At 46.2% G+C, this 23,067-nt stretch overlaps 1 protein-coding gene across 1 annotated transcript in view; it reads right to left on the reverse strand.

The window, feature by feature from the left end:
• Window positions 1–21,019, reverse strand: part of FOCAD (focadhesin) — a 231,132-nt gene extending 210,113 nt beyond the window's left edge. Inside the window, exons 1-4 of the mRNA XM_075931485.2 lie at window positions 20,872–21,019; window positions 20,444–20,493; window positions 11,323–11,412; window positions 8,997–9,071 (exon numbers count right to left, since the gene is read on the reverse strand). Coding sequence (XP_075787600.2) covers window positions 8,997–9,071; window positions 11,323–11,379 — 132 coding nt within the window. The 5' untranslated portion in view covers window positions 11,380–11,412; window positions 20,444–20,493; window positions 20,872–21,019. The remainder of the gene's footprint in view (window positions 1–8,996; window positions 9,072–11,322; window positions 11,413–20,443; window positions 20,494–20,871) is intronic.
• Window positions 21,020–23,067: the final 2,048 nt, after the last annotated feature.

Consider the following 23,067-nt stretch of genomic DNA (forward strand, 5'->3'; position numbering starts at 1 on the left):
CAATCTTGTGGAATTGAACTCGAAAATGTAATGGGATTGGTTGTTATTGTAAATTGGATTCTTGCCCAGCTCTTAATCACCATTAATTTCAGTCACTGCTCCACCAAGTAGATTCCAAATACCCCGATCTACCAATGCACAATGTTCGCTGGTTATCTCATGACAAAGTTGTGTTTCGCTTTGCCGCCTGCATTCAGAGGTGAAAAGTAACTACGTAGAAATAGTTTGTTACACTACTCAAATACATTTTTTCGGTATTTGTACTTTACTCAAGTAATTTATTTTTGTGATACCTGACTCAAGTAGTTTTATTTTTAGAAAATACTGTACTTTTTACTCCACTACCATTTCCAGAATCACTTAGTTACTCACTACTTTCATCATTATAATTTGCTAAAGCACAGCTACATGTGCAAGCATCCCAATCATCCAAAAAAATAACCATCAACTAGCACAATGACCCTGCCAAGGAAGAAGCCTTTAACTGCCACATCAGCACTGTTACTGAAATCAGCTCTCCCATGTGCCGCCTAGGAAAAGAGTCACAATGGATGATGTCTGGCTGGATGGTTGAAACATATTTACCTTCCATTCAATTCTTAATGACCTATCCACAACCTGAGGTTTTGTTCATGTTTTCACTACAAGTTGTACTTATCAGTATGACGGAATTTCTCTGCTCGGGGGCCTTGTTGAAGGTGTTTTTGAGCAGTGATGTTCTTGCATCAAGATTAATATTAAGGAAATTTTCTTTGCTCCCATCTTAACCTGCAAACCTTCTTTATGCTTTGCAAGTCACAGGGGTTCGTAGTGTGAGAATCTGAAGACAAGATGTGATTGTTGTAACTTGCTGTTTCAATGAGGCACTTAAACTCAGAAGAACTCAGTGGGAATATAGGCTGTGCTCTGCCCCATCCCCTCTGCAATGCTTCATCCTTGCTGCTCTGGCTTATAAAAAGGCTTGGTGGAATGCATTTTTTATGTTTTGTAACTGTGTCATGTTTTAAGCTTTTTGTCTTTTTATAATTTTCACAGTTATTGGAAAATTATGGAGCAGACAACAGACATTCCCCTCACACACTAAAGCCGTGGGGGGCCCAGGCTAGTAGATTTTGTGTGCTCCAGCCCCATGGGTGGGGGAAAGGAATGGGAGGAGGTTGGAGCACTGGCACAGGTTCCCCAATGCAGGAGGAAAGCCCTGAGCCTCGGCAGCCAGATCTAGGCAAGCTGGGAGCCACATCCAGACCCAGGGTCTTAGGTTCCCCACCTCTGATTTCAGCTAAAATAATCCATTCTTTATGTAGCTCTTAAAGGAAGGGCTTGGCCAAAGAGAACTATGAGCTTTGCAACGGGGAGAGACAATAGCCCTGTAATCAGGGGAGCATGGGACTGAGCAGGTTCCAAGGATAATGGACTGGGACACTATGCCCGGGGTAGGGAGAGCAGGAGCACGAAAATGCAAGTTTGCCTAGGGCACCATTTTCCTTAAGGCCAGCCCCGTTTGCAGGAGTGGGAAACCCCGAGCCTCACGAGACAGATCTGGAATGTGGGGGAGAGGTAGCACAGCGCTGCACACTGCCACTCATCCTTTGCCCTGCTCGTGGGAGAGTTTCCCCCCTGCTCCCATTGGCTAGCTATCGGGGCCATATCAGTGAGGGTTTTTTTTGGGGGGGGGGGGAAGATGCCTCTCACTTGTGTAACCCCAACTGATTTTTCCATAGGTCAGCGGCTTCCAAACCAAAAAAGGTTCCCCACCCCCGAGGAGCATCTTCTTCATCAACGGCTGTTGTTGTCTCACACACACGCATATAAGTATATATGAGGTTATATAAATGCACATGTGTGCATGCGTGTATGAAAAATAATGGTGCCTTATGATAACTCAGGTGGTTAACCATCGATTTCCATATGATGGCTACTTTTTACTTGTAGATACTTGAGTCAATTAAGATGCGATACTTTTGTACTTTTACTCAAGTAGTTTTCCAGAAGGATACTTTGACTTTTAGTCACATATTTTTTTCAAAGTAGCAGTACTTTAACTCAAGTAACTTTATTTGGTACTTTTTCCACCACTGCCTGCATTAATGAGATTAAGTCATTTTTGGATATGAAGGATGTCAAATGCAACGAGCTTTCAGACTGACTGGTTGCTCAAGTTTTACTAGCTCATCAACATTACCGGTCATTTGAATGAGTTGAACCTTAAGCTACAAGGGTAAGGAAATACAGTCCTGACTCTGCAGCAGGCAGTGTTTGGATCTGAGTCAAAACTGATTGTCTTCATCAAAAATATCGACACAGGCAGACTGCACATTTTGAAAGATCATGAATGTTTCATGATTCGTATCAGAGTAAATCCAAGTAACAGCCTTGATTTCCAGCAGTTTGCTGGGTTTGTTTGAGCTCCTGATGGTATTCAAGTCTCGTTTTGTTGACTTTTGAAAACATGGTGCTCTATTTAAATTAATAATTCATCCACATAAAACGTCCATTGAAAAACTGGATTTGACCGTCATTCCAGACATCTCAGTCAGTAATTTGGAAATTAAAATAGCAGATTTTGATGAGTCAGATATCTGGGTGGAAAAATTCGTCAAGCTGAATACTGATTTACAATGCCTTACTCAACGTGAAACTGCACAAATGGACTGACATGAAGAAATTGGAGTATAATGATAATCTGATTCTGCAAACCTGGAAAGAACTTCCTGTCACATACAACACCATGTAGAATGTCAGCTTGGCCTTATTTTCAAGTTTTGGCTCAACCTATATGTGTGAGCAGTCTCTCTCTCTCTCTCATTTGAATCAGATCAAAGGTAATTTGCCCTCAAGATTGACAGAAGACAGCCTGAATATGTGCATGAAGCTGAATTTGGCTAGTTATGATGTAAACTTCAAAGAAATGTGTGAAAAGATGCCGCAGCAGAAGTCCCATTAAATAAAGTCCTTGAGTACAATATTTAATTTATGCTATTATTAATCATCATGTCAATTATTAGTAATATTAAGTTGTCCATTTGCATGACTGAAAATACACTCTTATACTGGCTCTTTGTTGACCACATGTTCTGAATTTTGATGTACAGTAAACTTCCAATAATCCGGACCCAGGGGGTGCCGGATTATCAGATATGCCGAACTATAAGAAGGGGGGGATATGAGGGGTCTGGGGTGGAGGGGGGTGCCACCCCAGAGCCCTCATAGCCCCTCCTTCTGATAGTCCGGCTCCGCCCCAGGCGTCCCTGATTCAGCCGCTGCTGGTCAGTTTCAGCAGCGGCTGAATCGGGGATGCCTGCAACAGAGCAGCTGAAGTGCTGCCCGGTTGGTCCGGTAGCGCCGACCCTTGGCGCGGCGAGACCAACCTGGCAACACCCCAGTTGCTCTTGGGGATGCCTGGGGCAGAGCAGCAGGGGTGCTGACGGGTTGGTCCCACAGAGCCACTCCTCAGCGCTACTGGACCAACCCGGCAGCACCCCACCTTCTCTGCCCCAGGTATCCCCAAGTCAGCCGCTGCTGATACTGATCAGCGGCTGACTCCAGGAAGCCCGAGGCAGAGCTGCTTGGCCCCGGGCTTCCTGGAGTCAGCCACTGATCAGTTTCAGCAGTGGCTGAATCGGGACGCCAGGGGCAGAGCGGCTGTGGGGGCTGCTGGGTTGGTCCCACAGCGCCGAGGAGCGGCGCTACTGCACCAACCCAGCAGCACCCCAGCTGCTCTACCCCAGGTGTTCCCAAGTCAGCCGCTGCTGAAACTGACCAGCGGCTGACTCCAGGAAGCCAGAGGCAGAGCTGCTTGGCCCGGGCTTCCTGGAGTCAGCCGATGATCAGTTTCAACAGCAGCTGAATCGGGACGCTTGGGACAGAGCAGCTGCGGCGCTGTCGGGTTGGTCCCCGCAGTGCCGCATCTTGGCGCTGTGGGACCAACCCGGCAGCACCCCAGCTGCTCTGTCCCAGGTGTACCCAAGTCAGTTGCTGCTGAAACTGATCAGGGGCTGATTCCAGGAAGCCGGGGCAGAGCAGCTCTGCCTCGGGCTTCCTGGAGTCAGCCGCTGGTCAGTTTCAGCAGCGGCTGAATCAGGGACAGCTGGGGTGCTTCCAGGTTGGTTCCACAGCCCCGAAGGGCAGCGATACAGGACCTACCCGGCAGCACTCCAGCTGCTCTGTCCCCCGCTTCCCGATTCAGCCGCTGGTCAGTTTTAGCAGCGGCTGAATCTGGGAAGCTGGGGGCAGAGCAGCTCCAATGGTCCGGCTGCCTGGAGCACCTCCGGGTTCCTAATGATGCCAGACCATCAGGAGTGCCCGACCATCAGATGCCGGACCATTGGTGTTTTACTGTAGTTTGGCTCTTTGGTTTGAAAAGGCTGCCGACCCCTGATCTAACACCTCCTCCCTTTTAACCTTGCCTGTCTTCCTGAAAAAGCTGCTCTCTGAGTCTATACCAATGTTCTAGTCATAAGATTTCTTTCACCAAGCCTCTGCCATTACAATTGAGTCAGAATGTAGTTTATGTACTAATATTTCCAGTTCCTCCTGTTTACCATGGAGGGCAGCTGTACCAGAAAGAGAATGGCCAGCTGAGGCCAGAGTTCTCCATGCAGTTGACTACCAGCCCAGGTAAGTGTCCTCTCTGCCTCAAACCCCTCTCTTCTCAGCCCTTGGCTGCAGCACTAGACGGAGAGGGAGAGTCAGTCCCACCAGCCAGCATCCCCACCGCCCTGGAGGCTAAGCACAGGAGCCCCAGCCCATGCCAAACAAACCGGAAGCTGGGGCCACCCCTCTCCCAAGAACACCACCAGAGCTGGTGCTGGGCTGCACAGCCCCTCCCCAAGGAAAACCTTGGGTGCCACTATCCCTGAAGAGCACAACAGGGTCAGGGCCACACAGACTTGCCCCTCTGCTCTGATTCCTGCACCCCTACTCCCTGCCCTAAACCCCAACTGCATACCCAACGCCATACCCTGAGCCCTCCCCACACCCAACCCCCTACCTTGAGCTCTCCCCACACCCAACCCCATATCCTGAGCTCTCCCTGCTTCTCCCCCTCACCCCCGCAGACTCCTACATCACCCCCTACACCACCAGGCCCCAGCCCAGAAGGACCTCACCAATGCTGAGTAAATCTTCTAGTAAGCTTATAAAAGTGTAAAGACTACAGAAAGTAGCACATGAGGCACATTTTCAGAGCAGTCTATGGCAATCAGATATGTATCATCAATATACTATATATTTTATGGAGTTTGTCTATTTGATCAAGAACTCCTCCTAAATCGGGGCAGGCAAGATACAGCCGATGGGCCACATCTGGCCGTCCAAACCTATTAAACCAGCCCACAGCCTGCCCTGCCTGGACCCTCAGGTATGGAGCAGCCCCATGTGGCTCTCTATACCGCACACAAGGGGGGGTGTCTTCATGTGCTATCCCTTCCGCAGCACAATCTCTCAGCTCCTATTGGCCAGAAACTGACCAATGGGAGCTAGATTGTGCTGGGGTTAGGGCACTGCACAGTCACATGAAGCAGCCAGCCTCTTTGAGCCTGGGGCTGGAGCATTCCGCTAGGCTGCTGACCGTGACCTGCCTGCCGGCCAGACCTACCTCAGACACTCCACCCTCCCACCCCAAAACTCCCCACCCAGGTCATCACCCCAACTCTCTGCACCCCCCTTCCCAAGTCACAACTCCCTCCCAGACTCTGCACCCCCTCCTATATTTTCCCCCAAAGCCAGAATCCCCCTCTAGCCCCAGGTGTGTCACACACACACACACACACACACACACACACACACTCCCTGTATCTCCTCCTATACCCCTCCCCCAGAATTCTCTCCTGCACCCATACCCCCTCCTGGACGCTGCACCATGTCACTACACCCTCCTTCACCCAAACTCTCTATCAGACCCCACACCTTCTCCTGCACCCCAGTCCTCTACTGGGGATGTTAGCATATAGTCAAATAGCCTATTAACCGATAAGTCTGTGCTTATCGGTTAATCCTATTGACTACATGGACTCCCCCTCTCCCTTGCTGCCTCTGCACAAGCACTGAATTCCATGGAGCCATCTGCCCCTCCATGAGACACCGGAGCAGCCACCATCTGTGGGGAGCTCGGGCCCCCCGTGGACAGAGGCTGCTGCCGCTCTCTACCCCTGCCCCTGTATCTGAGACTGCAGCATGGGGCAGCAGGCAATAGCCAGTCTGTACAGGGAACCAGCTTTCCAACTGACTTCCCTTGCAAGCTAGCTCCTGCCTGCTGCCCCATGCTGCTGTCTCTGATATAGAGGCAGCAGCGTATGGCTTCAGGGACCCCCCAGGAGTGGGTCCAGGAATGCACTGGCTGCTGGCCCCACCCCCAGGGACAATCAAATCATCATATAACCGCTAAGATTTTGTGCAGTTACAGGATTATTGAATTAACTGATATCCAACATCCTATCCTCTACCCCAGACTTCCTTATGCACCCAACCTCTGTCTCAGACTCCACACTCCCTTCATAAAAAAGTGCAGCCCTTGATCACTTACCAAAATTGTGGAGTGCCCTCCCATCAAAAATTACTGCCCTGTCCTAACCAGTAAGAGCTAGCACCACCAAATTCAATATGCAGCTTCCTCTTATCATAAGTTCAAGTAACATAAGGGGTTGGTTGTGACAGGAAAATGGGATGTGCCTGGAATGGGACTGCTTCTCATACAACAAAACAGAAGAGAGAATCACCAAATCAAGTACAGTCCTCAAAATTAACATGACTGAGCAAATGCTGAAAGAAATTGAACCAAGATGAGCCAAATACACAGAGTGAACATGGAATAGGATTACTTCACAATAAACTTTATAGAAAAGATATAAAATGGAGAGATTTGGAGCAGTGCTCTGTTTTGGCACAGCTAAATTAATGCTTAATATTTGAAAACTATCAGACAATGTTATTGGAAACCAAATTGATCATACCCCTTTTTGCTAGAACTTAGCGAAAGTTAAGAGTTCATAGGGATGAAGAAAAAAGTATACTTAATGCAATTCTCATTTTAAACTTAACTAAAAAATTAAATGAAGACATTTTAATAATCCAATTTAAGAAATCCAAAATAAAAATTAACTCGATAAAAATAACACTGTATTTCTGAAAAACACAATCATTTAAATAAAGCATGTACATTTTCCTTTTATTCAAAAAAGAAAAAAATAAGTTAAGGCCCCAAGATACACGGGCTAGCATAAAATAAAGGAATACATCCATCAAAATCCCCCTAGATCTCTCTGAAAAAAAAAACAGTTGACATCTCTGAAGGTCTGTTTCATTTTAAAGATACCTTGCTAAGGGAAAATAGATAAAAGGTTATGACTATTGCCAATTCAGGGCCACTTGGACATTGTGTTGAGTGTCCAAGGTAAACATGCATAGGCAATAAGCAGTTGCGTTTACCCCATCCGCTCCTGGATCACCTGTTTCTTCTCTAACAAAGATGCTTCCAAATGAGAGGGAAGAGACTAAAAATAAAAAGTTGTTTTTGGTTTTTTACGCTTTAGACATTCACTGTCTACTACAGAAATTTCTATGGATGGCTGGCTGGATATCTAACAATATAGTGTCATCACAACTACAATTAAGAGCAAGCAAACCTTGACTAAAGCCCCATTTCCGTAGTGTCTTTTCCTTTAAATTACGCAGATTCAGTTACTTAAGCATATGTACATTTTAAGCCTATGAGCATTACCTATGTGCTTAAAGTTATAAACATGCTTAAGTAACTTCCTGAATAAGGGTCTTATGGGAGAAGGAAAGGGGAAATCATTTTATTCAGGTTATTAAACTCTTTAGATTCTGTTACCTATTTCTTCAGAGCAATTTAACTAAAACATTTTAGTCATTTAAGAACTCAAAAAAAAAAAAAACCCTAACATTCCTGACAGCTTAAAGGAAAACACATAAAACCCCACCTTTTTAAATGATATCTTTCAGGTGTTTATATATCCTAAAACAAACTTTAAAAACCCCCCACAGACTCATTCCTTCCTTCTCCACTTTCACAGGCCACCTTCAGAGAAAAGGAAATACCAAAACTGATCCCTCTCCTATGTTCCTCTGTGACACTCATCATGACTGGCATTTTATATGCTGCTCAATTAACAAATGGTTGGACAACCTGAAAAATAAATTATGGCCTTCAGTCACGTTGTCCCACAAGGAATTATGAGCCCTAACTTGCTACTACAAAAGGAAACATTTAGCTACAGAGATTTAAAAGTTCATATGTATTACAATTTTAACTTTGACCATTTTCATTCTAACTTGCAAGATTTTAATATACAAATAGTAATGATGTTTGCGGGGCCATTACAGGATGATCTGTTTGAAAAGTTCATTAGATTCTCAATTCCCACAATGAAATTCTTGTTTGCAGTGATGAAAACGTTAGAAAAAAGCGTCTTCAGCTTGAGTTTAGCAGACAAATAGTATCTCTCTTTTGTTGGTTACTATTAGCCACTGAGTCTCAAAATGGAAAAAGGTATCCTTCAGATCACAAAGATTTACAATCTTCTTTGATAGCAGGCTTTAACTACCTGAAGTGAGGGGCTGTTCTCAGTGGTGACAGATAGCAGAATAAGGAGCAAGGGTTTAAGTGGGAGAGGTCTAGTTCGGATATTAGGAAAAACTATTTCACTAGGAGGGTGGTGAAGAACTGGAACGGGTTACCTAGGGAGGTGCTGGAATCTCCATCCCTAGAGGTTTTCAAGTCTTGGCTTGACAAAGAGCTGCCTGGGATGATTGAGTTGGGGTTGGTCCTGTTTTGGACAGGGAGCTGGATTTGATGACCGCCTGAGGTCCCTTCCAGCCCTAGGATTCTATTGTTCTATGACTCAGCTGTATGCTCTGAAACATACCACAGCATTTGTCTAACATTTGTAACTTTATTAAACCACTGAGGATGGGAGACAGCAGAAGAAACTTGGAATCTGAGGTGGGAGAGAAGTTGAAAATAAAGTAACACAGACCTGGTTAGTGGACTGTCTGATCTTGTCTGATAAAACATTTTCTTTTAGCACTGCAGCAATAAGATGACCCGCAGCCTATATAAAAAAACATGAAAATAATTAAAATATGCAGCTAAAGCTTCACTCTGGCACAATCATTTAGTAAGGAGACGAATATCAAAGCTGCAGGTGTACTTCTAGGATAGTCAAAGAGCTTGTTAAGGAAACAGAGTAGAAAGACATGCCAAACAACCATGTGTTAGAGAATTTGAAGTGTATCACAGAATTGTCACTCTCCAGTCTGCAGCCATATAACCTTTCACTATTATCATAATAGAAATTAATCTCAGTAGGGCTTGCATAGACATGAGGGTCTATCCACGTTGAACATGCATGTATGTCTGGGGCTTAAACTCTCACATCTAAGCAAGAGCTGGTGATATTTAGACTATCATCTCTAGGGATGTGAAGGACTAGCTGACTACCCAATAAGCAAATGCTTTCTGGACAGTCGACATGCTAGTCAACTAGCTGCTTCCCCCTCCCTTGCTACCTCTAAGTAAAAGAGGAAGCGAGGGGGGGGGAGGTACTTCAAAGCAGCAGCACCTCTTGAAGACTGGGGCCGGACCCCAGGCTGCATGCAGCATTTCAAAGCAACAGCGCCACATGAAGCCCGGGATCAGGTGGGTACTTCCCCGCTGATCCTGGGCTCCGTGCGGCGCTGCTGCTTTGAAACGTCATGGGGAGCCTGGCATCAGGCTCCTCGCAACATTTAAAAGCAGCAGCACCACGTGCATGGAACCCTAAGCCTCTGACGGGGCAGGGCTGCCGCCCAGCTTAGAGGAAACACTGATCCCAAATGACACTGTGTATGATAGGAAAGCGCTCTCAGTAATAGAAGATTTTACAGCGTACAATATTGGTTGGAAATAATTGGAAGAATCAACAGTCTCCTCCTGGTCATCATTTCACAGGCACAGCTCTTGTGAGGAGTGCCTCATTTCACAGCTCTTCTGAGGAGTCACAGACAGATGTGGTTATTTCTATAGTTGGGTTCTGAAAGCTGGTTCCTAATGGATTGATTATGGCTTGGAATATCAGATCAAAGCTCTAGAACAGGCAACAAAAGCGAAGTGGGAGCTAGTGGACTAATCAAACAACAGCACAAACACAATCCTAGTAAACTTAGAAAATAACTCACCCATGTCAATGGATAGCAGAAGAGAACAAATTAACTGCTGTTTCAAATGGGAAAATACTACGCAGAACTAACAAGAATACTGTCCTTTTCCATTGACTTCTGCTACTAGTTCATCAGGTAATTCAAAGAGTCAGGATCATGTCTGATTTCTCATTAAGTTTCAGTGAACTGGTTTCCTCAGTGATGAAAAATATCTTTCTTCCCTCTATTTCCAGTTTGCTAGGTAACTTTACCCTTTCCTTCAACACCAAGATCTAGCCACATGGCTCTAAACACATTTCCTTCAGATAGTGGTACTGTAAATCAGTGGCTGGGGGGGTTAAATGCAGAAGCTTAAAGTTGTATGGACTGTGTTCACAGTCAACTGTCCTGTTGAGGAAGCAGGTTGCCACAAAAATTATGAATTTTGCATAGTATTTCAATTTTTAAAGGCAGAACAGTGGGAAGAAGAGAAAAAGCAAAAGTAATGGCAGAAGCTGGTTTTAGGTTTAATGGCCTGTGCCATTAACTAATATTTTATTACTACTAATGACCCACTAAACATAAAGGGCATAGGGACATTTTTTTTTCCTGCATGGTGAGATTTCAACTCTACATCATTGGCAGTTGATTTGTGGCTGTGACATGATAAGAGAGGCTTTCCAATCAGAATATAACTTTTGATAATCAGTACTCTCAGACATTATCTTAAAGGGGCAGCTAGCTGTTCTCCACTAGCACCAACTTGCCAGGTATAGCAAGGATCTGGTTTTAGTAATAAATATCCCCAAAGATTTCCAGAGTTACAAGTGCATCCAGAAGGAGCAAATTCTGTCATGGCTATAGGGTGGTTAATGTCACCTAGCCTCACAGAGTTTGCAGACTTGGAGAATTCCTGTCATGTTCATTTGATTTTTCTACAAAGTAAGAGGAGTTCTCTTTACAGCAATGGGTGACTAGATTTGATGTTTGGATTGTGCAGTCAGGCTGATTAGCCATTATGTATATGAAAAAGGGTTGCTGGGCTTTGGTTTTATAGTTATACTGTACTGGCAAAAGGGGGGGATGTTCTTATTTCTTTACTACATGGGTGTATGGAGAAAAGTTTTTGTATAAAATGAGAAGTTTCAATGTGAACATTTATCACATTAGTATTGAGTTAATTACCTGTATCTGAATAAGCGTGTTAGGAAATTCCAGCCGCTTCCTAATATCGTCTGACATTTCTGGTTCTTTCACATGATATTAATTTAGGCTCTGCAATATAGAATAAACACATGCTGTTTAGGAGTACGCAAGAAGGCAAATTAGACAGAAGGAATCAACAGTGCTACAAATGTATAACATTGCACTTTGAAAGATCTAAGGATCACTTAGGATTACAAACATCAACCACAAGTATGTTTGTTTGTAGGGACCTATCAAATTTCTGGCCACGAAAAAAAAAAATCTATCTGTTCTCCCATGTGAAATCTGTTGAGGAGAGCCAAGGCTGGGGGTCCTATCATGTGTCATACTCGAGCTACTAGTTCTGACAGGGCTACCATGTTCTACACTTTAGGAGGGAGAAGGTGTATGCCAATGTTGCCCGTTGCCTCCCAAACTATGCCCATATTAAAAAGAGGTTGGCATGACCCCAGCCTCCCTGGTTCTGTTGTTGGTGAGCCCCCCATGTATGCAAAGGTTCTGACACCCTTTTTGTTCTGTACCAATGGTGCCACTCCTGCACCCCAGAAAAGTAAAGACCCTCCATATCATGAAACCCTCATATCTGCACTGCCTTCTACTCTTTGGCTGCCTAACTCTGCAAGTAGTGCCTCCATCAGCAGCAACAGAGAAATAAGAGTGGCAATACCACAAGCCTCTTAAGAAGGCCCAATGACCCCTCCCCACAATCCTCATTTGGATTATAATACCTTGAAATATCAGATGGCAATGCAGTAAACACTCATGATTCACAGTGGATATATTTCTCACCCCACACACCCACACAGCACAAATGGTGAAAATCACCATTCTGCGGATGGGGAGGAAGCAGAGTGTGAGTGGGTGGGAGGGGAGGACTGACTGCTACTGCCACCCCACCATAAGCCCCTCTCCCCAAAGGCTACCTTCTCCCGCCCAGGACAGAGGCTGGGGTGCAGTGGGAGCGAACAGGGGCGGGGTTTGAGATATCCGAGACTTGTGGAATCACGACTCATGAAAAACTACTTTATCTCAAACCATGCGATGGATGATTATAAGCTTTTGACTGTAAAATGAACCAAAACAGGCCATGAATTTGGTAGGACCTTATTCATCTGGCACATGTGTAAGGAGCAGCACAACAAAGATAAGTAACTATGTCATGGTCACAGGAATGGTTAAGAGTGAATAGCAGAAGAGGGATGTCCCAGTTTCCTACCCCCTGGATGAACCAGTAGCCCACAGTGTAGTTATCTGCAGATTACAGGTCATCATGACAAGCATCTGCACATTTCAAAGTGTGAAGGTCCTGACCCTGGGAAGTGCTGAGCACATATCTCTTTTACAGTGAGAAGTGTAGATGCTCAGGAATTCTCAGAATCAAGCCATGCTGATGAAGTGAATTTCTATTCCTATATGGTCCCCGCTACTGTAGTATTTGTACCTCACCATCTTCAACGTATTCTATCATACAACACCCCTATGGGGGGTAGAAATCTAGTCTTCGCATTTTACCAATGAGAACTGAGGAAAAGAGAGGCTAAGAGTATGTCTATACAGTGCCACGTAGCTCGAAATAAGCTATGCAATTTGAGCTATGCAAAGTGCATACCTTATTTCAAGACCGTCTATTTCAAAATTTGGCTCTGTGTAGACGAGGTTTACCAGAACGTCGCAACAGCAAGCCTGTTATTTTGAATATATTTTGAAATAATGGGCTTGTTCCGAAACACCTCCGCTGTCTAGACCTACCCTAAGTGACAAGTCCACTGTCATACAAGAAGTCTCTGGTGGAGGAAGGATTGAGCCCAGGTGTCTCAAATCCCAAGCTAATGCTTTATCCAAATGGACAGTTCAGGAAATCAAGTTTCAAAAGTTACAGGTTGAACCTCTCTAATACAGAGTTCTCTTGTCCAGAAACATCCAGGCTGTGTCTAGACTGGCCAGTTTTCCTGGAAAATCAGCCGCTTTTCCAGAAAAACTTGCCAGCTGTCTACACTGGCCGCTTGAATTTCCGCAAAAGCACTGACTTCCTACTGTAAGAAATCAGTGCTTTTTGCAGAAATACTATGCTGCTCCCATTCGGGCAAAAGTCCCTTTTGCGCAAAACTTTTGTGCAAAAGGACTAGTGTAGACAGCTGAGATTTGTTTTCTGCAAAAAAGCCTGGATCACGAAAATGGCCATTGGGGCTTTTTTGCGGAAAAGGGCGTCTAGATTGGCCACGGATGCTTTTCCGCAAAAAGTGCTTTTGTGGAAAAGCGTCCATGCCAATCTAGACGCTCTTTTCCGAAAAAGCTTTTAACGGAAAACTTTTCCGTTAAAAGCATGTGTGGAAAATCATGCCAGTCTAGACGTAGCCCCATTGTCTAGAATTATTTTAGTTAGCTGGATGTCCACTTTTCATGGGTATGGCCATGTTTCCTGCAGTCCCAGAAAGTTTGTTTACAGCCACCAGTCCTGGCTTTCATAGTGTTATGATAGTTAACTCTAATTTAACCCTAGATGTCCTCTAACATCACAATAAACAGTGAAAGTGTTGGTAACGCTGCTAGAAAATATTGAGTTCCCGTGGTCCAGAAAACTCTTGTTTGGAAATGGTCAGGTCCCAAGGGCACCAGACGAGGGAGGTTCAACCTGTACTAAGTATGATAGATGCTGGACTAAGGGCTCTGGAGACTGCAGTCCTGTTCAGCTGTAACCCTGAGGTGCCAATTTCCCGGCACTGACAAAAAAATGAATTATTTTTTCCAAAGTTTAAGTAGAAAACCCACTAGCATTCTTGGGACACCAAGCAGAAAACGTAACTGAAAGGAGGAGTACGCTAGAAAAATCAATAGCAAAATACATCACTAGCGTCACTACCAACCTGCAAACACGAACACCACAATTAGGCCTTATCTACACTGTGCCCAGTACAATCACAGCATACTTAGACGATAACAATTACACCAAATTATTCCCCAGCATCACTGTCAGATTTCACCAGTTAAGCAAGGTCAAGCCTACCAGGCACTGGGATATCAGACTAAAAGACAATGGGTACCAGTGATTCAGCTAATGGCTCTCTTCCTTCTTAGTATTAAGCCAACATCTCAGCATTCTAGAAGGTGGCAGGATTTCAATTCTCAAATTAAATTTAAAACTTGCCAGCCATCTATGGCCATTCTAGATCCCATGAAGTTTGTTATTCACATAGAATTGTTAACCTTGGTGTCCTGGCCTAATTCTAATTTGTGAAATTATCTGCTACCAAACTAAGAGTTTAACTTAACTTTCTATCAGTTTACACCTCCTCAAAGGTGAGAGATAGGTGCTACTAGAGACTAGCTAAGCTGCAAATCCATTCTAGGGTTTCTGTCATTCTAGTGACCAAAGAAACAACTGGAATGACAAAACACACACACACACACACACACACACACACACCAGCACTCCTGTAGAGTCTCTAAAACATATTAGCATCTTTCATAAGGAAAAATGCCAAAAATACTTCAGTTAAGTATGAGACTTAAGTTTCATTTTCATTCTTCCAGTCAAGAGATCACTGCTGTGCTGCTATCTTAGAAAAAATATTATCTGAGGATAAGGCCACTGCTATATAATGCAGTGTAAGGTTCCGAGTTTTTTTAATTCTGTGCTAAATTTTAACATTCTGTGAAAAAATGGATTTTATCCCAACCTGCCTCACTTTCAAACACTGAAATGTTACTTCTAGCTAATCACTCAAGTCCTGCATAAAACCAAATTTATCCATATGTGCATCTGCAAAACTGAGCCACGAATATCCGCCTCAGCTTGCTCTTCGCCTTCCTATCCTCCTCAGGGAGTGAGAGCAAAGCGCACAGATCATCTGTCCCCTGCACTCCCCAACCAGAGTGAGGAATGCAGCAATCTGTGAACTTTTCCTTCACTCCCTCCCAAAAGATAACAGCCAGCAATTTCCCCATCCGAATGGGGGGGGCAAAAACGAGAGAGCTTAAGTCCCCACATTTTCTGTAAAGAGTGCCTGGGGATGGGAGGACTGGTGCTGGGGCAATCCCATACAGAGGGTTAGGGAGGTGCCCCCAGGCAGCCCCTTTCACCTGCCTGGTAACTGTCTCTTTTCTGCATGGTTTTATGAGAAGCAATCCCATTCCAGGAACATCCCATTTTACTGGCACAACGTTGCTTTAAGTTATGATAAGAGAAAGCTGTACACCAAATTTGATGGTCCTCACTCTTACCATTTAGGACTTCGGGAACAGACAGACAAACTCTCTCAACTATATGACGGGTTGGTGGCCACCGTGCTAATCACGATCAACCAGTCAATCGCAATGCCTCTAGGAGTTGATCGCCACAGTCAACTGGCTGGGCAGCTGCCCCTCTTAGTTCCAGCCCAGCTGGAACCCAGAGCAGCCTCCGCAAGCTGAATGCCAAGGCCAGCTGGGTTGGAGCAAAGAGGGGCAGCCACACAGCCAGCTGGCCACAGGATCAACCCACCAAGGCCCATCTCCACCTGGGTTGGATTAAACAGGGGCAGCTGCCCAGCCAGCAGTCTCTCAGCTGCCCGTCTTGGATCCAACCCCACTGGAGAGCAATGCAGCCGCGGAGGGCTGAATACCCGCAGCCAGCTGGGCTGGAGCAAAGAGGAGCAGCTGCCCCTCTGTTAACCTGCCAGCTTCAGGGGTGGGGGGGAAAAGAGGCACACGGCCCCACCTCTTCTCTTCTGCTCCAGGACGGGTGGGGCAGGGCTGCGCCTGCTCCAATGAGCCAGCACATGGAGTGCACTGGAGATTAGGCTATGCTGCACTGTTCTCCACGGGCTTCCCCAGCCCCACTGCGCCCTGCCAGGCTGAAGACAGCCCTGGGCAGCCACAGAGTCGGCCTGTCCCAGCCCCAACCCCAGGCAAAGGACTGGGCAGGGAAAAGACTTCCCCCTGCTCTCCTCTCCCCAGTGCTACTTCCAGGAGGCTGAGAGTTCCATCGCTGCTGCTCTGTTGGTGTTCACGCTGGTGGCACAGGGATGTGGGGAAAGGAAAAGGGTGAAGGAGGATGCGGGGGCAGGATGGGAAGGGGCAGGAATTCATCTTAGGAGCATGGGGCAATGCAGGGGATCAGGCTGGGGGGGGTCATGGGGTTCAGCGGAGTGAGGCTGGAGCAAAGGGAAAATGTGAGGGGTAATACAATTTGCAAAAGCTGCAGTTCCCTTTACTCCCCACTTTGACTCCCTCTCCAACTAGCCATTTGGCTGCATTCTCACCTTTTCACCTTTTCTGTGTTACTCCTGCTGCCCCCAAACTCCCTCTCGTACACCCACCCCACACCCTGTTCTGTCGCCACTTTTCGACCCTGCCCTACTTACCCCATCCTGCACCCCACTTCACACCCAGATCCTTCATCCCTATCCCACCCGCTGGTAGCCATGCACCAGACATCAAGCCCTTCGTTTTTGTTCCCACCCCAGAACCTAAGGGGACCACAAAATCCACTGTGGAACCTCAGAAAAATAAATCTGGTCTTTGGGAAGCCCTAAACCTCAGTCCTCTCTGTCCCTTCCCCTTGCCCTACAGGGGCTGGAATGCCAGAAGAATGAGGTGACTCAGTTGGGGGGGGTCACATAAGTGAGGGTTAGGGGAGGAGCTTTTTTGCTTCTCATTTGTGTGGTCCCCAACGCATTTTTCTGTGGGTCAGTGGCCCCCAACCCAAAAAAGGTTCCCAACACCTGCCATAAATAAACATTGAAACCTGTGTGTTGGACATAATGTTTTACTTTATTTAAAATGAAGTTTAATAAACTAACATGAGACAGTTAAAATGCTTAATCTGTTTAATAATTTACATTACATTGTTCTCCCCAGCTGCAGCCCTAGCAAAATGGCTCCGGTGTAGTTACGTAATTAACAGTGAGTTTCCATTAAGAACAGGTAGTCCATGGAAAGGTTTGGAGAGGGAAGGGCCTCAAGAAAGAGCTGGGGCTTCAGACAAGGGATGGGGCTAGCTTGCCCTGACACTTAAAAAGTGATCTTGAGTGTAAAAAGGTTGGAGACCACTGCACTATTACATCCCTAACACACACACTTTCCTTTGTGTATAGGCATTATCATGTGGTTCCTGCTTAAAAATAAGTCATATCAGATACTGCAGTCATTCATCATCTACCACTGCTATCAAGGGGCCAATGAGCATGAAAATATATAGCAATCTAATATGTCCCTTTCACTCTGTGGTTAAGTAACAACTATGTGCATCAGAGTTACTTTCCATACCCACATGCTAGCCATGAGGGCATATTGTAGCCACAGGATGATGGCTACGCTTAAGATCACAGAACAGCTCCACTACCACTGCATGGCCAAGGATTCCCTCCTCCTCACTTATCATGTTAGCATAAGAATTAATCAGCACTTTCCCAGAGTGCACCTTCACTCCCCTCTCATTTTGGTGCATATGAACCACTACTTCCTCCTTTTCCAATAATGTAACATCTACATGGCAACTACAGCAATTGCTTATATGGCCAAACAACATTACAAAAGTGTTTAATATATTTTAGCTGCCTTCTCATGTGGAAGAAAGTAAGAGAACCAACATCAAGTGATTTGTCAGGTCTCTGTGGACCAACAAATTTAACAACCTCTGTACTAACACACACTCAAGGTTTTCAGACTATGCCTTCGGGGCAGCATTTCACCTCAAATGAATAGAATGACTCAGTTGTTTCAATCTTGAAAATACCATAAATGCTATCTAATTTATAATCCCATCACATTATATGCTCAATTCTTGCATAGATCATTTCACAAAAATACTAAAATAAAGAGAACAGAAGTTCATTAAAACAAATCCACCTCAGCTCCAATAAAGCATCTGCCCAAGTTGTAAATTACTGTCCTCCCATGCTTTTCTCCAGAAAATGGAAACAAAAATGCCATCTTATTTTACACACAAAGAAGTATTCCCCTTCCCGATACTATTCTTTTAAAAATAGGTAATTTTGCATAATTTACATTAATGAAATAAAAGGAGGAAAAGCAATTTAAACCCAAAATTGTCTCAATTTAGACACATGGGGCACTAAACACACTCCCAAGCCTCCTAAGTGCAAGTCAGCAGGAGTCTGTCCTGTTAGCAGTAACTTTAAATTTCAACCAGCTTGACTAGGATTTTGTTTGTCCTTAGCTACTGGACAATGGGATTTTTTTCCTAATCTTGACTAGTGAAGAGGCACTTTACACACATCAAGCAGCTAGAGGGCAGGAATAAAGAAACTCCCACAAGAACAAAAGATAAATTAAGAACACAGGATATAGGAAAGATTCCTGTTTGGCTTCATTAGGAGAAACAGTTTGCATGAGAAGTATCCTAATATTTAATATATCAGCACATTGGTAGAACTGTGAGGGACGTCTAATACTAGAGGAGCTCTAATAGAAATGAGGATTCTGCCATCTAGACCTGGATTTTTATTTGAAAAATAAATACCACAGTATGCAAGTTAAATAAAAGTAAATGACATCTTAGAAAACTTTATATCTGAACCATTCCAATAGTAGTTCCCCTGTTATTTCTCATACTGCTTTCTACTTACCGGGAGTATTTGAATAAACTCAGAATCAAGGTCTTTATTACTTTAAAGTTCAGTCCTGCATTTCTTAAACAATAAGGAGTCCAATTTGACTTTCAAAAGAAGTTACAACAGGGGTTCTCAAACTCTGTGATACCGCAACCCCCTTCTAAGTTGCTTGTGACCCCTTGGGGGGTCGGGACCCACAGTTTGAGCAATACGGAGTTACAAGGTTACTCTACAATCATGTCAGTGATTTGCTCCTGAGTTAGTGGCACAAACAACTTGAAAAGCAGTTGATCTAAAAATAAAGTTTAAAAGTAGTTTTGGATACCACTAGAGATGTAAAATCCCATTGAACTGATTAACCAATTAAATGTGAAGTTTAACAGATTAAGAAGGGGGTCACTCCAGATTAAATGCAGCCTGGCCGAAGCAGCCCCTACCTGTGACACGCCTGGGCCCACCACAGATGGGCTGCTCCAAACACCTGGAACAGCCCCTGTCCATGGCAGGTCCCACAGGGCAGGAGCAGCCCCCTGCCCATGGCAGGTGAGGATGTGCGCCAGCACCCATCAGTAAACCAGAACCAAGGGTTGTGCAAAATTGTGCCCATCTGTTTCTGGCTTTAAAAAGAAAAAAAAGAAAAAAATGCAACACTTGTGATTGTCCCTCTTTGATATGAACACTCTTATGTTAAGAGACCTGTGGATGTGAGGAGTGTAGAAGCACTATACTGGTTGTGCGCCATCTGGGGAGTTCTCCTTGTACTAGGGAAACCCCCAAGTAGCTAGTTTAAAGGGGTTTACCAGCAGAGTATCACAAAGCAGCCCTATCACAGTGGAGGATCCATCTCCAAGTCTGAACCATGGTTTCACAAACAATGCTGAACATATATTTTGTCCCATCTACTGTTCAGCTAAGCCATTTTCAACTCCAGCTCAATAGAACCCATTGCTGAGAGCCATTTATTCTCAAGTCTCGACTACTCAGAATTCAGAAATTTGTTTGCTCCGGTCACCTGCTCCTCACTCCAACTCACAATCCGCATGTGTCAACACTGCTGTGGAAATGACTGTATCACAAATACAGGTACAGGATGGACAATAAGTAACAGCCACAAGTGAGTTTTTCAAAAACACTCAAGAGGTCCCATGTCCTCAGCCATACAACACAGAGAGGGAAAGGGAGAAAACACTATGAATGGCCAGCTATATTTCTAACTAATAGTCATATATATTTCTAAAAAGCAGAGTGATTTTTATTGCTCACTGTTTTTCCCACAGCATCTATCAGAGTGCTAATAGTTTTGACTTTGACAGCTTGCCCTGATCAGAGGGGTAGGGTGGGATGGGACTAGGGAATACAGCAACAAAAAGGTTAACAGAAAGATTGCTCCCAGGACAATAGTAAAGCTTTCTAGTGGTTAGGCTAAATGTGCTCTCCTCCTGTTACTGGCAATTTGCGAAAACGGGATTTGGGACCCGGGCCTGGCAGAGGAAGTGCTGGCTCCCGACTTGAGGCCTCTCCGCACATTTCCAGGGTCGGGCACTCACTTGGGTACCAACGACACCGCTGCCCGAGTGGCGTCTGGGCACGTGGCCACCTGCAGGAGGAAGATGACAAGAGCGCCCGTAAGCCACCCGCAGCCGAACCGATCCCCCGACGGGACCCCCCCCCCCCCCCCCCCCCCCCCCCCCCCCCCCCCCCCCCCCAGGCTGACAAGCGAAACTGAGCGGGGATGCAGCCCCGTCCGAGGAGCCGCCTTTCCCCAGCCCGCCCCCGTCAGAGCCGGGGCGCAACCCCCCCCCCGCACCCCGGCAGCGCCGCGCGCCCGGGCAAGGTGCGCACAGCCCGGGGGGGGGGGCGGAGCCTCCGCCCCAACCGCGGCGCCCTGAGAAGGCCGCGGCCGCTCCGACGAACGCGCCAAAGGGGCAGGGACCTGGCCGCGCTGCCCCAGCACTCGGGCCGCCGCGCCGCTTACCTGACTCGGCCTCCCGGCCCGGCAGCAGCCTCCTTCGCCGACGTGGCCCTGGCGCGTCACGCCGCAGCGTCAGCGCCTTCCGCCGACTCCAGAGAGCCTGACATGCGCACGTGCGGCCATGAAGCCGCTGCCCTTACTCTCTGCCCGGCCGCAAGCCGCGCGTGGGGCGGAGCGTGTCTGCGGTGGAACCTCTGCTTCCTGCCTGGGAGTTACAGCCTAAGGGCCCCTGCTGCCCTGGGTAACAGTCCTTGCGCCGGGTTTTAAGGCTCAGAGGGGTAGCTGTGTTAGTCGGTGGCTTTGACAGCAAGCACTAGACCTGCAGCGCCGGAGGGTGCGTCCACACAGCGCCCGACGCTCAAACTCAGCTTTGCCGTGTGTGCGCCACACACTGGCTGGCTACGTCTACACTGGCCCGTTCTTGCGCAAGAATCTGCAGAGCGTGCACACTTGCCCGCCCGCTCTTGCACAAGTATATTTACAGTACGGCGCGGTAAGAGAGGGCTCCTTGTGCAAGAGCTACGCTCTTTTTTGACAGGTGTAAGCCCTCTTGCGCAGGAGCTCTTGCACAAGAGGGCAGTGTGGACGCTCAGAAGGGATTTCTTGTGCAAGAAAGCCCTATGGCTTAAATGGCCCTCAGAGCTTTCTTGTGCAAGAAAGCGTCCACACTGCCGTGGGCGCTCTTGCGCAAAAGCACAGCTCGCACATGGCAGTGTGGACGTTTTCTTGTGCAAGAGTTCCTGCACAAGAACACTTGCGCAAGATGTTCTTGCACAAGAAGCCACGAGTGTAGACATATCCCTAGTGAAATAGTTTTTCATAATATCCAACCTAGACCTCCCCTACTGCAACTTGAGACCATTGCTCCTTGTTCTGTTATTTGTCACCACTGAGAACAGCCTCTCTCTGTTCTCTTTGGAACTCCCCTTCAGGTAGTTGAAGGCTGCTATCAAATTCCCCCTCACTCTTCTCTTCTGTAGACTAAATAAGCCCAAATCCTCATGATTCATGTACTCCAGACCCCTAATCATTTTTTTTGCCCTCTACTGGACTTTTTTCAATGTGTCCACATTCTTTCTACAACAGAGGGCCCAGAATTGGACGCAATACTCCAGATGTGGCCTCACCAGTATCCAAAAAAGGTGAACCAGATGCAAACTTTCCCAAATTTGGATTTTTTTTTTAGCCAGGTTTATGGTTCAGATCCCTCAATAGGTAAAATATATTTTAAAAGTTATTTTATAGCGTTTTCCCAAAATGAAGCAACCTTTACATTAATGTCTGTAAGGTCCAAAAATTTACAGAGGAATCTATATAACAAACATTTGAAAGGGATATTAAACTTTCAGGGAGCAAGCCAATCTCTCTTAAAAGTCAGGGCAAAATATGACGTGGGTAGATGATCCACCATTTGCCTTTTGCTGGGTTCTTCCTCTGCAGCACCCAATACTGCCACTGATTTGGAGAGCTTTAACATCTGACCTTGAGGGGAATGCAGATCAGGGGGAATTTGAGAACCGAGATCACAGGAGGGTGGGGATTGCCACAAACCATGACTCTGTACTGTAAAAAAGAGACCTTACTGGCCACTGTGAGAGACAAGACTCAGAACTAAACACATACCCCTAGTTGAAAACCACTGCACTACATAATTCCATTTATGGGACAAGCCTGCCCTCAACTCAGAATTTTCTGCAAAGCTTTGTGTGCAGAATTTTCTGCAAAACCCACTTCACCTAGGCTATGTCTACACTGGGCCACTTATTCCGGAAAAGCAGCTGCTTTTCCGGAATAACTTGCAAGCTGTCTGCACTGTCCGCTTGCTTTTCCGGAAAAGCAATGACGATCTACTGTATGAAATCAGCTGCTTTTCCGGAAAAGCTTTGCCGCTCCCGTTTGGACAAAAGTCCTTTTTCTGGAAAAACTCTTCCGGAAAAGGGCCAGTGTAGACAGCTTTTCTGAAAAAGCAGAAGAAATGGAAAAAAGCGCTTTGGACCCCTGGAGACCCTGTAGGAGCCCTGGACTTCCTGGTAACCCGAGCGCTTAAAGAGCGCGCAGGCTGCTGGGCGCACGTGGCAGGAGCATGCCTCAGACCCTGCAGCCTGAGCTCTGCCACGGCACCCCTGTGCTGCCCAGCCACATCTCTCAGCAGCAATGGCAGCTCCAGCTGGTGAGCCCCCTGCACCCCCAGCGGAGGAG

Source organism: Pelodiscus sinensis, chromosome 6 (assembly GCF_052426305.1).
Source record: "Pelodiscus sinensis isolate ZL-2025 chromosome 6, ASM5242630v1, whole genome shotgun sequence".
Lineage (NCBI taxonomy): Eukaryota > Metazoa > Chordata > Testudines > Trionychidae > Pelodiscus > Pelodiscus sinensis.